General features: G+C 43.7%; 1 protein-coding gene and 1 long non-coding RNA gene across 3 annotated transcripts; one reads left to right on the top strand and one right to left on the bottom strand.

Annotated features, from left to right (window-relative positions):
- The first annotated feature begins 1327 nt into the window (after positions 1-1327).
- On the top strand, positions 1328-3943 carry LOC115203825 (uncharacterized). 2 transcript variants are annotated; one of them, XR_003880271.1, is made up of 2 exons: positions 1328-1512; positions 3709-3943. It is a non-coding gene; the product is annotated as an uncharacterized LOC115203825 (long non-coding RNA). The 2 variants fall into 2 exon arrangements; XR_003880269.1 differs by lacking the exon at positions 1328-1512 and adding an exon at positions 2359-3183.
- A 2401-nt stretch (positions 3944-6344) lies between these two features.
- LOC115199355 (retinol dehydrogenase 8) lies at positions 6345-14904 on the bottom strand. The gene is made up of 6 exons (XM_029761889.1): positions 14467-14904; positions 11231-11392; positions 8248-8427; positions 8013-8106; positions 7660-7843; positions 6345-7439 (listed from the first exon to the last, which is right to left on the bottom strand). Exons 1-6 carry the CDS (start codon positions 14570-14572, stop codon positions 7212-7214), a joined length of 954 nt encoding a protein of 317 aa, XP_029617749.1. The 5' UTR covers positions 14573-14904; the 3' UTR covers positions 6345-7211.
- Between the last annotated feature and the right edge of the window lie 363 nt (positions 14905-15267).

Here is a 15267-nt window from a genome sequence, read left to right as displayed (position 1 = left end):
GCCCGTGCTGTGACAGACTTCATAATGGCACAGATACAAACATGAGACCTCGATATATCTCTATGGTTTCAATTGTTTTGGTTGTGACTGTTTCGGTTTGGACAATTTTGACTTATTTTGAACTTTAAATAAGCCCCAAAAGCTAACACATTGCTGGTTATCTTTCATTTGGACAGATACTTTACATATTTCTTGATATATTAGATGTTCGGTAGTGACACTTCTTAAAAATACATTAAGATTGACCAACTTGCTCACTAATTTTCTCCAAAATGTTTGCAGATGGACTACTCATCATGTGGCCATAGTGGAGAAGGGTGCAATCCCCAGGTGATATTTGTAGGGTTGTGGATTAAGGCACATTCATTTTACAGTCTCTAAAAGTGTATGTTTCAGTAGTGACAGCAAAAGTGGAGACAGCTTTTTTCAGAGAAAGATGTTTTAAAATAAACAAAACGAATAATTCAATCAGTATCTTTCAATGTAATAATAGAACAACTCAATATGTTCTATTGAAATATTAGTGTTAAAAAAATTACAAAAATCCTTCATTGCCTTATTTTCAAACATAATGTTTAGGAGTCAGGGTTTGGGACAGCCACCTCACAATAGAAATAGGTGTATAAACAATGACTTTGTACTACACCGAACAAAAATATAAACACAACATGTAAAGTGTGTTTCATGTTTCAGAAATGTTCCATATGCACAAAAAGCTTATTTCTCTCAAATTTTGTGCACAAATTTGTTGACATCCCTGTTAGTGAGCATTTGCTGGGGACAATAAAAGGCCACTCTAAAATGTTCCGTTTTGTTACACAACACAATGCCACAAATGTCTCAAGTTTTGAGGGAGTGTGAAATTGACATGCTGACTGCAGGAATGTCCACCAGACCTGCTGCCAGAAAATGTAATGTTAATTTCTCTACCATAAGTCGCCTCCAACATCATTTTGAGAATTTGGCAGTACGTCCAACCGGCCTCACAACCACAGACCACGTGTATGGTGTAGTGTGGGCGAGTGGTTTGCTGATGTCTACGTTGTGAACAGAGTGCCCCATGGTGGCGGTGGGGTTATGGTATGAGCAGGCATATGGACAATGAACACAATTGCATTTTATCGATGGCAATTTGAACGCACAAAAATACTAAGACGAGATCCTGAGGTCCATTGTAAGGCACATTTTTTTTAAAGGTATCTGTGACCAACAGATGCATATCTGTATTCTCAGTCATGTGAAATCCATAGATTAGGGCCTAATTCATTTATTTCAATTGACTGATTTCCTTATATGAACTGTAACTCAGTGAAATCAATGAAATTGTTGCATGTTGCGTTTATATTTTAGTTCAGTATATATTAATTGAACAATATGTTTGTTATTGCATTGGATTGAATTAGTACATATCATGATGTTAATGAATGTCCTGAGTTTGGAGACAACTGTTTTTTTAATTGTTTTTTTTTGGGGTGGGACAGCAATTTACACCACTTCTGTAGAATCACCCAGGTAACAACAATCTAAACCTTTTTCACCAGTAATAACATATCACAGATGTGTAGTTGAATCAAACACGGAAGTAGAAAGGTTGAAAGGAGACCTGCACACTGTGCATCTCTCTCTTTAGCCAGACAGACTAGTCAATGTTAGTCATGACTTTATCAGTTTCACATTGATGACCTCAACATCTGTGCCAAGAATAGACTTTTTCCACATTTATAATATCTTTGTTGTTAGGTTTTTATGATATAAAAATCTTTGCGCATCAGTTGACAGCTAATGGATATGTCCTGTCATGCTTTCAGCTGAACTCACTATATTGATGAGAACTTGTGTACTGTGAATGGAGAAATGATCCCACCTAGACATCTAAACCGATCATCAACTTTACCATATTAGTAGTGAAGTCAGAAAGGAGGGTTGACCATATCATTTAAATTAATTCTATTCTATTGATTCTATGGGGCAGGACTTGTTGGCAGCCTTCTGTGACATCATAATCCACTGTATGATACTACCATGACAACGTAATTGTCACGTTCTGACCAGTATAGGGGTTATTTGTTATTGTAGTTTGGTCAGGACGTGGCAGGGGGTGTTTGTTTTATGTGGTTCAGGGTTTGTTGGGTTATGTTATCATGTAAGAGGGGGGTGTTTGTTTAGAGTGTTTCGGGGTTTGTTGGGCTATGTGTTATGTAGAGGGGTGTTTATTTAGAGTGTTCCAGGGTTTTTTGGTTTATGTTCTAGGTTAGTGTATTTCTATGTTAGATCTAGGTTGTTTAGTTCTGTGTTTAGTTAATTGGGACTGGCCTTCAATTGGAGGCAGCTGTTCCTCATTGCCTCTGATTGAAGGTCCTATGTATAGGGGTGTGTTTGTAATGGGAATTGTGGGTAGTTGTCTCCTTGTTTAGTGTCTGAGCACCTGACAGGACTGTTAGTGTCGTTCGTTTGGTTTATTTTGCCTTCTTTTAACCAATTAAAGAAGACGAGTATACACGTTCCCGCTGCACCTTGGTCCAATCATTATGACACCTGTTACAGTAATGCCAATTCTGAACCTCATAACTCATCTTTCTGTCTAGAGAGTGGTTGATTTTGAAATGTTTTGCTGAGTTTACTCCTTGCGATGGCTTTGAAGTGTAGTACTGTTGTTTTGTTGGTGGATCTTTACATGGTGGCGTTACACACTGGACTCCCTGACAGACTCCCAGATGGCAAGGTGCTTCGGGACACCCTGTTACCCCCCATGATCCCTAAGGAGTGGGCCGCCAGCCCTCAACTCCAGACCGACACTTACACCATTCTAAATATCCTGTTCAAACGACACTTGACAACTGAAGAGAACACGACCACCACCAAGACCGGACAGACTATGACCCAGACAACCCAAATTGATGCTACGCCTAGCTTTGAATTGCTGCGGGCCCGTGTGGCTGACCTCCAGACTTTGGAGAATGCTGGAGTGAGTGAGATTGCCTGGAGGAGGCTGGTTCGATTGATTAATGAGACTGAAGACCAAAAGCTGAAGACCGAAAGTACGCACCTCATTACAAGATCTTGTCTGGAGGAGGCTGGTTCGATGAGACTGAAGACAGAAAGCTGGAGAGAGCAGATCTGTGATGTTGGGTGTTGGAAGGATTGGGCCTGCTACTGAAGATCAGCTTGAAAGGCCTTATACTGGTAAAGTGATGAGAAGGGACACTGGGGCTAGGAGGGGGTCTGAGAAAGGCTTTGGGAAACACCACAATGTTATACTTGTATTTTACCTGAAATATGATTATGTTGTCCTACAGAGACTAATGGCCTAAACTCATCAAAGGCGAGTGTGCGAGGCGTGTGTGATTTATTTTAGAATGCATTGTTTAGAATTCTAATGACCCAACCGAAGCCGGGTGGGTGGGTTGTCCGCTTTGATGCCTCGCTTAACTAGAACTTGTCTCTATTTTTGTATCGCTGGCGCTGTAGTCACACAAAACCATACTTAATTAAAACATTTTCAAACTCATTTGAATTGGAAGAGGTAGCTAAGAGTTGAGGCTTTACCGTACATGCTAAATTCAACCAATTTATCCACTTATGGAAACACAACATCGCTATCAACAAAGATGATTGGCGATATGGACTATCCTGCTAGCATTCAGTCACTGCTCTGCCTGTCCTTTCCACCCGCCTTGCTTTAAGAGCCATGCTTATTTTATTCTTCAGGCCATGGTTGCTTTGGAGCTTGATGTTGACCAGGCCAAGATGAAGGGAGCTGGTCAGACAGACTCCTGTATTGATGCTGCAACTACTCCAGTGTTGACCTCCAAGAACAGTGGCTCTAACAAGAAGAGAGGCCGACTTTCCAAGAGGAGACACCACTGAACACCCTGCTGCAAATATGGGCCATTATTATTTTTGCACTTGAAAGATTTTGATAAAGATTTAGCTTATTACTATACTTGCTGTTTCCATTTCATTATTTCTCTCAATGGATATTTTTTTGTAGAAGTTTCAATAGTTTTCAAAATGACCTCATTCAGCTGGGCACAAAAACAAGACAAGAGGTTGATTTACAGTGGAGCATTAAGGAGAGCGGACCCACATATTAAAAACAGTGGGGAGGTAACACAAACTGACACTGTGTATCCGCCCAAAAGGACATTTACTTGTATAGTGCAACGTTTCAGTTCACATAGACCTTGGTCAGGCATCGTTTAAGTGATATTGAGGATGCAGAGGAAGTAGCCTACACAGCAGCCTGGCGTTGTGGTTATCTGTCATCATGACCTGAGTTCATAGTGAAGCACTCGACTAGGCCTCAACTCCACTCACCCTCTCTCTCCCTCTTCCTTCTGTCTCGCTCTCCTCTTTCTCGTCTCCTTCTCTTTCGCTTATTCTCTCTGAGGACATAGGGACTGGCATGACGTATTGGTCCTGATGGAACAGAGAAGGAGCCTGAACTGAACCAGAATTGACCCGGCGACAACCAAGACTAAACACTTTAGGAATGTGTCTGACGATGAGAATGCCAAAGAAAATGTTTTAGCAACTCCCTGTGTGTGTGTGTGTTTGTATATGTGTGTGCGTGTGCATGCGGGCTTGAGTGTTCTTTCATAAGTGAAGGTTATATAAGTCTACACATTTGGAGTGTGCATGTGGAGGCTGTGTGTTGTGCATGAGTGTGAGTTGTGTGTATTTAGTGGCTTAGTAATTGCGACAGGGTCAAGACCAAGACACATCATGTTGCCCCTGATTATATCGCAATTATGTTCTTGATTCTGAAACAAAAAGTTCCCAACAATGGTTTGATAAGAATAATACCTTTTGTTTAATGAGACTTGCTGTAACTCCTGTGTTCATTCAATTAGTAAACAGGTCTTCTATTCAGCCCGGGGCACCCCATCCCTAATTTTCCCAAATCAGACACACCCCCGCCTCTCCCTGCCCCCACCCCCACCCTGCAGCGTCTCACATCGGGGCCTCGGCAACATTCAGAACACAGGCTCCACCCCCTCCCCCCCCTTCCCCCCCGGACTGACCCCCCACCCATTTGATTGTGATTGACAGTGTCTTTGTTCCATTGTGCGTAGCTGTCGCCTCTGATGAAGACACACACACACACACACACACACACACACACACACACACACACACACACACACACACACACACACACACAGACCTATGTAGCTCCCCTCACTGCGCAGTGCACAGAAAGACCTGGCTGCTACTGCTGTTGCAATATGTAGCGTACTGCTGATTAGGTCTACACAGCCAGGATCCTCTGGGTACCACCTCTACAGACAGGATCCTCTGGGTACCACCTCCACAGACAGGGACTCTACAGGCAGACCTGGGCTTCCTCTCTGTAGGTCTCTCTGTCTCTCTCTCTTTCCCTTTCTCTCTTTCTCCCTCTCTTGGTTTCTGTGTCTCTCTCTCTGTCTCTCTCTCTGTCTCTCTCTCGCTCTCTCTCTCTCAGTGGACTGGGGGTCCAGGGCTGAGGGTTCGAGGCTGAGGGTGTGAGGGAGACAGCTGGTGAGGGAGGCTCTGGGGTGCAGTGGGGACGTTTCTGAGGAGGAGGCCGTCATTAACAGGGCTCACCCCTCCTCAGGGATGGGAACCAGGTCATATTCTCTCACATGGCACAAAGCATGGTGTGTGTGTGAGGGGAGGGGCTAGAGGGCTGGATGGGGAGCAGGCCATGACCTCTTTATATCCATCAACAGATCACTGGCTTGGTCCACACACACACACACACACTGCACACAAGCAGATGCAAAAGAACGCAGGCGCACACACACGGATACTTAATAGTAGGACTAGGCCTATTGGCTATGAGTGTAAGGAGACAGATCACAGATTAGTTTACATTTCCATGGTCATTTGCAAACAAACTTTCTCTCAGACACTATCATTCAACGGTTCTCCAGCCGAACCACACACAGAACAACTTTCAACAGCAGTGGTTGGAAACATGCACTTAGAACCTAGAAAAACATTATCCAGTCCCGACCCACAGAGATCAGTAACTTCAAAGGACAATAACCTTAATCAAGACTTATAACCCCCCCGAAAACCAACCAATATCATATGGCTACAGTGATCTCCATCCCTAAACAACAGTGTAATACTCTCAACTGGTCTCCTGCTCATTGAGCTGTGTGTGGTGTAGCGTCTGTAGTGGAATCGCCACCCCAGCTGAAGGTACAGCAAGAGAGATCACACAATGATCTAGTGCCCCCAACTGGTTCACATAGAGTCCTGCAGGCACAATGGAAACCATGCTCTCTGGAAACCCCACCAAAGACATTGAGCTAAATGCCTCATCATTACAGCGTCATTAAGAAAAAAGCTGTCTCTTTCAGAGTAAACCAAGAAGTTTATTTCTAAATCAATGAATTACTTTCAAAAATAAGATATTAACAATCTATCCATTCATAAACTTTTAAAAACCACACATTCAGCTTATAAAAAGATGCAGAAATAATGATTAAACAGCAAAGCAACAATACTATTACGAGGACATACATCAAATCAAATGTACAATGAAGGAATCTAGTAGATTCTTTGTAACTCAGAGCTAAATACTGCATTGTACTAAGAGTTTAGCAAGGCCAGAGTTCATTGGGTGCTACGTTACGCTTTCACTGTGATTGTAATGCTGTTGTTTCTTGTTATTCTTTGTAACTGGTTAAGTTATGTGTGCTTTGTTTTTCCGTCCACAGACAGATAGACAGACAGAGACAGATAGACAGACAGACAGATAGATGGACAGACAGATAGACAGATGGACAGACAGTGCCAGTGCCCAGCAGCACCTCAGAAGACCGGGACGGAGGAGATGCCTGGCTGTGTTTGTAGGAAAGCTGTTTGTGTGTATTCATGTGTATGTATGAGGAGGGCCAGGAGTTTTTCCCGATCACATGATCTGACCAGAAAAAACTCCTAGCCCCATGTATGAGGTCACACTGCACTGTCTGTGTTTGTGCAATTGTGCATGTTGCCTGGCCAAAGCTTATCCTGGTTCTCTCACGGCCTCTCTCCCCGAGAACTACATGGCCCCTCCTTCCCCCAGGTGGTCCAGGATTGGGTGTCAATAATTCAGCTACACCACTGTATATTTCTCACAGGGTGCGTCCAAAATGGCACCCTATCCCTATATAATGCACTACCTTCACCCTGGTAGTACACAATATAGGGAATAGGGTTCCATTTCAGACTCAGTCTCAGTTCGGTGAGATGGTGCGTCGGCGCAGACAACTGCAGGTCAGGCACTTAAGGATGCTCATGGTGATGTGCATGAGGGGGCCGAAGTTGAACAGCAGGTTGTAGAAGGTGTTGACCGACAGGCCGCCTGTCTCGTCGGCGTACTTCATGGCCACGATGGGCGTGTACAGGCTGTTGGTCAGGTTCCTGAAGCGAGGGTTCCTTGACTCAATCACCTTCTTAGTACACTACGAGAGAGAGAGAGAGAGAGAGAGAGAGAGAGAACACATCATTGAGTGTTTATAGCACACCTGAGTTTCTTTCAAATACTTTGTGTTTGTTGGTCTGGAGTGCCAGATGGGATTGGATTTGCATTTTTGGGACTATTCCATTGGTTCCATTACACTAGGCAAACTCAAAATCCCATGAACCAAATGGTGACACAGGGAGGGGAGAGTGTTCACTAACCTTGGCGATGTCCTCTGGGGTCTGGCCCATGGCCTCAAAGATATCCTTGGAGGAGGGCAGGTAAACATCCTTAAAGTAGCGCACCGTGTCTGCATCAGCTCCTGGGTACTCCATCTTGGCCACGTCCTCCATCATCTTCGTCTCAAACTCAGTGTGCACCGGCCCTGGCTCAATCATAGACAAACTGACCAGAGAGAATAGAATAGATCTAAATCAATCTATTACACAGTAACGACAATTCTTTCATTTTGCTGACACAGTAACCAGGTAATTGAACACCCACTGTGAGAGATACCAAGAGATGTAATGACAGAAACACAATAGGAGTACAAGACAGACTGAGAGGAGCTCACTGGACGTTGAACTTGAGCAGCTGGACAGCCATACTCTCACAGAAGCCCTCCATGGCGAACTTGGAGGCAGTGTAGACATCGTTGAACACTACACCTACGGGCAGAGCAGACTCAAGGTCAGGAGGAATGATAGTCAGAGAGCAGGACTGGAATCTACAGCTTTTACAGTTATCCTGCTGGTCCAGATCTGTATGTGCGTTAGCCAAAGCCTCAATCATTGTCATGCCAGTCTTACCCTGTAGACCCATAACACTGCTCATGACCACCACGTGTCCCGCCCGCCTCTTCTTCATGTCAGGCATGACCTCTTTAATCATCCTCACCACGCCAAAGAAGTTGGTCTCAAACACCCTCTTCATCTCCTCAATACTGATGCTTTCCACTGGTCCCAACAAGCCCACACCTGCATTGTTGACTGAGGGGAGACTCACAGATAGAGACAAGGGTTATAGACCTGTAGTTACACTACCGACACTATACAGTTACTACACTGTAGCCTTCTGTACAGACACCTATAGTTAAGGTTTAGAGCTGAGGCTCTAAAGCTTTAGTCACAACTGATGTTTTGTAGGCCATCATTGTTTTATTTATTTTTATTTAACCTTTATTTAACTAGGCAAGTCAGTTAAGAACAACTGCTTATTTACAATGACGACCGACCAAAAGGCAAAACGCCTCCTGCGGGGACGGGGGCTGGGATTAAACATTTAAATAAATAAAATATAAATATAAGACAAAACACACATCACGACAAGAGAGACAACACAACACTACATACAGAGAGACCTAAGACAACAACATAGCATGGCAGCAAACACATGACAACACAGCATGGTAGCAACACAACATGACAGCAGCACAACATGGTAGCAGCACAAAACAGGGTACAAACATTTTTGGGCAGACAACAGCACAAAGGGCAAGAAGGTAGAGACAACAATACATCACACAAAGCAGCCACAACTGTCAGTAAGAGTGTCCATGATTGAGTCTTTGAATGAAGAGATTGAGATAAAACTGTCCAGTTTGAGTGTTTGTTGCAGCTCGTTCCAGTCGCCAGCTGCAGCAAACTGAAAAGAGGAGCGACCCAGGGATGTGTGTACTTTGGGGACCTTTAACAGAATGTGACTGGCAGAACGGGTGTTGTATGTGGAGGATGAGGGCTGCAGTAGATATCTCAGATAGGGGGGAGTGAAGCCTAAGAGGGTTTCATAAATAAATATCAACCAGTGGGTCATGCAACAGGTATACAGAGATGACCAGTTACAGAAGAGTATAGAGTGCAGTGATGTGTCCTATAAGGAGCATTGGTGGCAAATCCGATGTCCGAATGGTAAAGGACATCTAGCCGCTCGAGAGCACCCTTACCTGCCGATCTATAAATTACGTCTCCGTAATCTAGCATGGGTAGTATGGTCCTCTGAATCAGGTTTAGTTTGGCAGCTGGGATGAAAGAGATTACGATAGAGGAAACTAAGTCTAGATTTAACTTTAGCCTGCAGCTTTGATATGTGCTGAGAGAAGGACAGTCTAAACCCTCAGAGGTAGTAATCACACCTGTGGGGACAGGTGCATTCTTCTGACCAAACCACATTACCTTTGTTTTGGAGTTGTTCAGAACAAGGTTAATGGTAGAGAAAGCTTGTTGGACACTAAGAAAGCTTTGTTGTGGAGCATTTAACACAAAATCCAGGGAGGGGCCAGCTGAGTATAAGACTGTATCATCAGCATATAAATGAATGAGAGAGCTTCCTACTGCCTGAGCTATGTTGTTGATGTAAATTGAGAAGAGCGTGGGGCCTAGGATCGAGCCTTAGGGTACTCCCTTGGTAACAGGCAGTGGCTGAGACAGCAGATGTTCTGATTTTATACACTGCAGTCTTTGTGAGAGGTAGTTAGAAAACCAGGCCAAAGACCAGTCAGAGACACCAATATTCTTGTGAGCTGGCCCACAAGAATGTAATGGTATATTGTATCGAAATTAAATAAATAAAGGTTACGTTTAAAAAAAATCTAAATAAGCTTTGGCCAAGTCAATAAAAATAGCAGCACAACATTGCTTAGAATCAAGGGCAATGGTGACATCATTGAGGACCTTTAAGGTTGCAGTGACACATCCATAACCTGAGCGGAAAGCAGATTGCATACCAGAGAGAATACCATAGACATCAAGAAAGCCAGAATTTTGTTCTCAATTGACTTGCCTAGTTATATAAATGTTTGAATTGTATGAACACTAGCTTTGTGTCTTGAAATACTTTAGGGAAGAATATATGATTTTTTTCTGTGTGGGCTCCTGAGTGACGCAGCGGTCTAAGGCACTGCGTCTCAGTGCAAGAGGTGTCACTACAGTCCCTGGTTTGAATCCAGGCTGTATCACATCCGGCTGCGATTGGGAGTCCCATCGGGCGGCACACAATTGGCCCAGCGACGTCCAGGGTTTGGCCGGGGTAGGCCGTGATTGTAAATAAGAATTTGTTCTTAAAAGAGGTTAACTGACTTGCCTAGTTAAATTAAAATAAAAAAATAAAAAAACATGAACTCAATTTGTCAGATAGTGATTGCACTATTCACTGTCACCACTAGGTGTCAGCACATGAATGAAATAAATAGAGAGGTGTGATGTAACAGTCTGCAGGGCTGTTTTTGTTGTATTAAGGGTAGAGGGGGTAGTGTCGGGAAGTGGAGGGTCAGGAGTGAACCTATGAATAGAAACAGTTTTCCATGTAAAATCAGAGTCCACCAGTTGAAACAGAGCTTAGAGTTTTAAGGCATTCATATACACATAGGCCTAGTAGACCCTTCAAATTCAACTCTGGACCTTGAAGCCGGTTCCACTGTATTTTTTCATTGTTCCTCCAGGAACGTATTTAGACCTGGGACACCAGGTGTGTGAAATTATTAATCAGGTAGAAAATAAAGCCAGCAGGCTTTGGACCTCGTAGGGTAAGAGTTGAATACCCTTGGCCTGGACGAATGCATAATCGAAAACATTCCCTTTAAGTGAGATTTGTTTTTTTAACCATTCCTCTCCCTTACTGAACGGTTTGTCCTGTCTGAACTAGTTTCATTTGGTTTGGCCTGGAACACACACATTCACAAACCCACACACACGAAAAAGGCGAGGCTATTTGTCCCAAGGCTAGAGATCAGGTCATTGCCACACAAAAGGCCAGGGCAGGAGGTTTAGCTCGTTAGTTCCAGCCCTGTTAACTCACTGAGGATATCAATATGGCGGTCCTTGACACTGTTGATGCACTGCTTGACTGACTCATCACTGCACACGTCCAGAGGCAGCAGCATGAGGGTCTTCCCATACGCATCACCTGCTGCCTCCACCAGCTTATCCTTCTTCTTCAGGTCACGCATGGTGGCAATGACTGGGAGAGAGAGAGAGAGAGAGAGAGAGAGAGAGAGAGAGAGAGAGACAATGTTGATGCACTGCTTGACTGACTCACCGCTGCCCACATCCAGAGGCAGCAGCATGAGGGTCTTCCCATACGCATCACCTGCTGTGACCTGTTGCCACAAGAAAAGGGCAACCACTGAAGAACAAACACCATTGTAAGTACAGCCCATATCACTTTAACTATTTGCACATCCTTACAACACTGTACATAGCCATAGTCTCTAATCCTTTGAAACTTGTGAGTGTAATGTTTACTGTTCATTTTTGATAGTTTATTTCACTTTGGTTTATTGTCTATTTCACTTGCTTTGGCAATGTAAACATACACTACATGGCCAAAAGTGTGTGGATTTGGCTATTTCAGCCACACTCGTCGCTGGCAGGTGTATAAAATCAAGCACACCGCCATGCAATCTCCATAGACAAACATTGGCAGTAGAATGGCCCGTACTGAAGAGCTCAGTGAATTATTTCAAAGTGATACTGTCATAGGATGCCACCTTTCCGACAAATCAGTTCGTCAAATTTCTGCCCTGCTAGACCTGCCCGGTCAACTTTAAGTGCTATTATTGTGAAGTGGAAACATCTAGGAGCAAAAACGTCTCAGCTACAAAGTGGTAGGCCAAACAAGCTCGCAGAACAGGACTGACAAGTGCTGAAGTACAACGATACCTGCCCGAATGCATAGTGCCAACTGGAAAGTTTGGTGGAGGAGGAATAATGGTCTGGGCTGTTTTTCATGGTTCAGGCTAGGCCCCTTAGTTCCAGTGAAGGGAAATCTTAACGCTACAGCATACAATGACATTCTAGATGATTCAGTGCTTCCAACTTTGTGGCAACAGTTTGGAGAAGGCCCTGTTCTGTTTCAGCAGGACAATGAACCTGTGCACAAAGGTTTGTTGAGATCGGTGTGGAAGAACTTGACTGGCCTGCACAGAGCCCTGACCTCAACCCTATTGAACACCTTTGGGATGAATTGGATTGCCGACTGTAAGCCAGGCCTAATCTCCCGACATCACTGCCCAACCTCACTAATGCTCTTGTGGCTGAATGGAAGCAAGTCCCCGCAGCAATGTTCCATCATCTAGTGGAAAGCAGCTTCCCAGAAGAGTGGAGGCTGTTACATCAGCAAAGGGGGACTAACTCCATATTAATGCCCAGGATTTTGGAATGAGATGTTTGACGAGCAGGTCTCCACATACTTTTAGCCATGCAGTGTATGTTTACCATGCCAATAAAGCCCTTTGAATATAATTGAATTGAGAGGCAGAGGGTCAGAGAGAGAGAAACAGAGAGAGAGAGCAATATATCTGAGATATATGACAGAAATACACACACACACACACACACATACACACACACACACACACGCAGGTCAGTGGGTCTATTCCACGTCCATCCGCTTGAGTAACACACTATTGATTCCCTTTGAACTCTGGACCTGGGAGACATGAACCTACATAGAGTAACAAACAGTATCTACCATCTACAGTATGTACAGAAAGGTTTTCCACATGTTTGCATCTTGCGACTTGACATTCTCCATTCCAAGTTTACAGTGAGGTCAAACACCTCTGTGTTTATTGATGAGATCTAACACAGAAATAGAGAGACAACAGTATTACACAATAGAGATCAATGGTGGAAATCAACAGCTCTAATCAGGCACTGGTCTGAAAACCTGCTGTCCTTGATGAATGAAGACATCCTCTTATCTCATCTGGTTCTGTAACCTCTGACCCAAAACCCCCAATGACAATCCAGTATCTATGGAGTGAGTGGAAGAGCATGAAATAATGGTATTCACCCTGCTCATATCTGCTTTACTAGTGAGGGTGTGGAAAGTGCTAGTAGAGAACTACGACAGACAGTGCCAGCTTCGACTGCATACTGTCTGTCGAGGGCCCGTGTTGTACACCTACGAGTAAGATCTTCATGATGAGAGAATTTGGGTGTCTGCAAAGCAACAGAGAGATGTATGCGTTTCAACAGAACAACAGTTGCATTGTTACTTCGGTTTTTGTTGGAATTATTCTTCGGCAACAGCTTAGTAAACATTCTTGAATGGAACCACACTGCCCTGAACTGGGATTGTTCAGGTTTCTCTGTAGTTGGCAAATGTCACTGCTACCAATTAATACTCAGAATAACAGCGCACTATTTAATCTGGATTTTCCTCCTGATCCTTCAGAGAACAGATCAAGTTATGTTCTGCAATGTGGTCTCTCTCTTTCTTGGAAGCAGGTCACAGTTCAACGAGAATGATTCAACCCTGAGTACTGTTGAGGGAGCTGTTAATCGCGTCTGTTGCGCTCCTCTATTTCACGGCAATAAATCCCAAGACCCCAATACCCTCAAAGAAAGAACAATTCTACGTAACCCTAGACTGACATCAATGATGGGATGTCTGTAGCTGGAAAGTGGATGACAAACGAACAATGTCCGCGACGAGCCCCGAGCTCCGCTGAGCCCCGATGAAGACTTCAAACAAGCCTTGCTAGTGAACCCTCGCTTGTACAGGTCTCAAACTTTGTCCCTCTTTCAACACTCGCTCCAGAGAGGGGACTATAGGCGCATTAGGCACGGCACTAAACCGGGGCAGCGGTCTACAATTCAGTGCGATAAAGGGGGCTTTGTACGAGAGAAGTCACTTGAAAGAGAACTGGCAGTCTCTTTTACGATCCCCGCCTGGCAAGCGGCATACTCGCGGAGCCGTACCCTGGAAACTTTGCTTTCAGATGATAATAGCTGAATCAAGGGGGGTAGAGAACCAGAGGGCTCACGATAGGAAATATATATGTATTTTAAAACACTAGCAATAGGAGATTGAGTCTAAAAGTAAAAAGCGTAGGCTATAATTTTTGGGCGCAAAGGTCAAACCTGCGCGTAAAAGTTGTTTTGGATAGATAGACTAATGATGACCCTATTTGAACACAGAACATATTCCATAAGGGTTCAAACAAAGATCAGAGGGATTTTAGCAGCATGTCGGATCAAGCTTCTGAAGTTAAAGGCAGATAAACAATGTAAAGAAAGCGCATTTACCATGGTAACGCTTCTTTTCATCTTTGGCCAGCAGGACGGCGATTCGTAACCCGATGCCGGAGGAGCAACCGGTGATCAGAACTACTTTTTGTCCACTGCTCGCCATGGCTTGTCCGGTTAGGTCGTGCGTTTTAGTGCTCTTCTGCTCCGGATGGTTGTTGCAGAGCGAGCTCGAGCACTGGACTTTAAAAACTAAAGCGGATCATGCAAACACAGCGGCCATGTGAGCGGGTAATTTAGTCACATGTCCTATAAAATCGTTTACTAAAATAGACGAGGCACCTCGCAAACTCGACTGCCAGCAGAATTTTAAATCTGATAAATGCTGCTTGCCCTAAATGAATGCCTGTTTTACTGTGTGTGGCAGCCTAACATATGGGTAAGGGTTACAATGATAAGCATTTTTCATGTAATTTTGAACAACAGCCTCAATAAATATTTATTTCCCACTAGGGCCTATGTTTAATGTTGCTGTATTTGGCTGCTTTCACATATGTCAGAAATGTCTACCTATTGCTGCAACCTGGTCTCAGATCATTTCGTATTATTCTGTAGGCTACGTAAATCTGAGTTACTTAATTTTGTACATACTACGTTTTGTATGGTATTCATTTGTGGATGTCCATCATCCATTTCGTATGATAGGCTATGTTACGAATTACAATTCATATTATATGTTACAAATTGAATTCGTACAATATGTTACAAATTGCAAATCATACAATATGTTACGAATTTAAAAAATGTACAGTATTCTACGGATTTTCGAAATGTATGATATGTAACAAATTCCAATTTGTT

The sequence above is a fragment of the Salmo trutta genome, chromosome 1 (genome assembly GCF_901001165.1).
Source record: "Salmo trutta chromosome 1, fSalTru1.1, whole genome shotgun sequence".
Lineage (NCBI taxonomy): Eukaryota > Metazoa > Chordata > Actinopteri > Salmoniformes > Salmonidae > Salmo > Salmo trutta.
The sequence above is the reverse complement of the archived record's forward strand: the minus strand, read 5'-3'. Positions and strand labels throughout refer to the sequence as shown.

What these genes read in the sequence shown, in the direction of transcription:
- LOC115199355 (XM_029761889.1), bottom strand. Translation starts at nt 14,572, where the DNA reads ATGGCGAGCAGTGGACAAAAAGTAGTTCTGATCACCGGTTGCTCCTCC. An exon ending in CTGCTCAAGTTCAACGTCCA is followed by an intron (nt 7,844 to 8,012) that starts GTGAGCTCCTCT and finishes CTCTCTGGTCAG; the next exon opens with TTTGTCTATGATTGAGCCAG. An exon ending in CCCCAGAGGACATCGCCAAG is followed by an intron (nt 7,440 to 7,659) that starts GTTAGTGAACAC and finishes TCTCTCTCGTAG; the next exon opens with TGTACTAAGAAGGTGATTGA.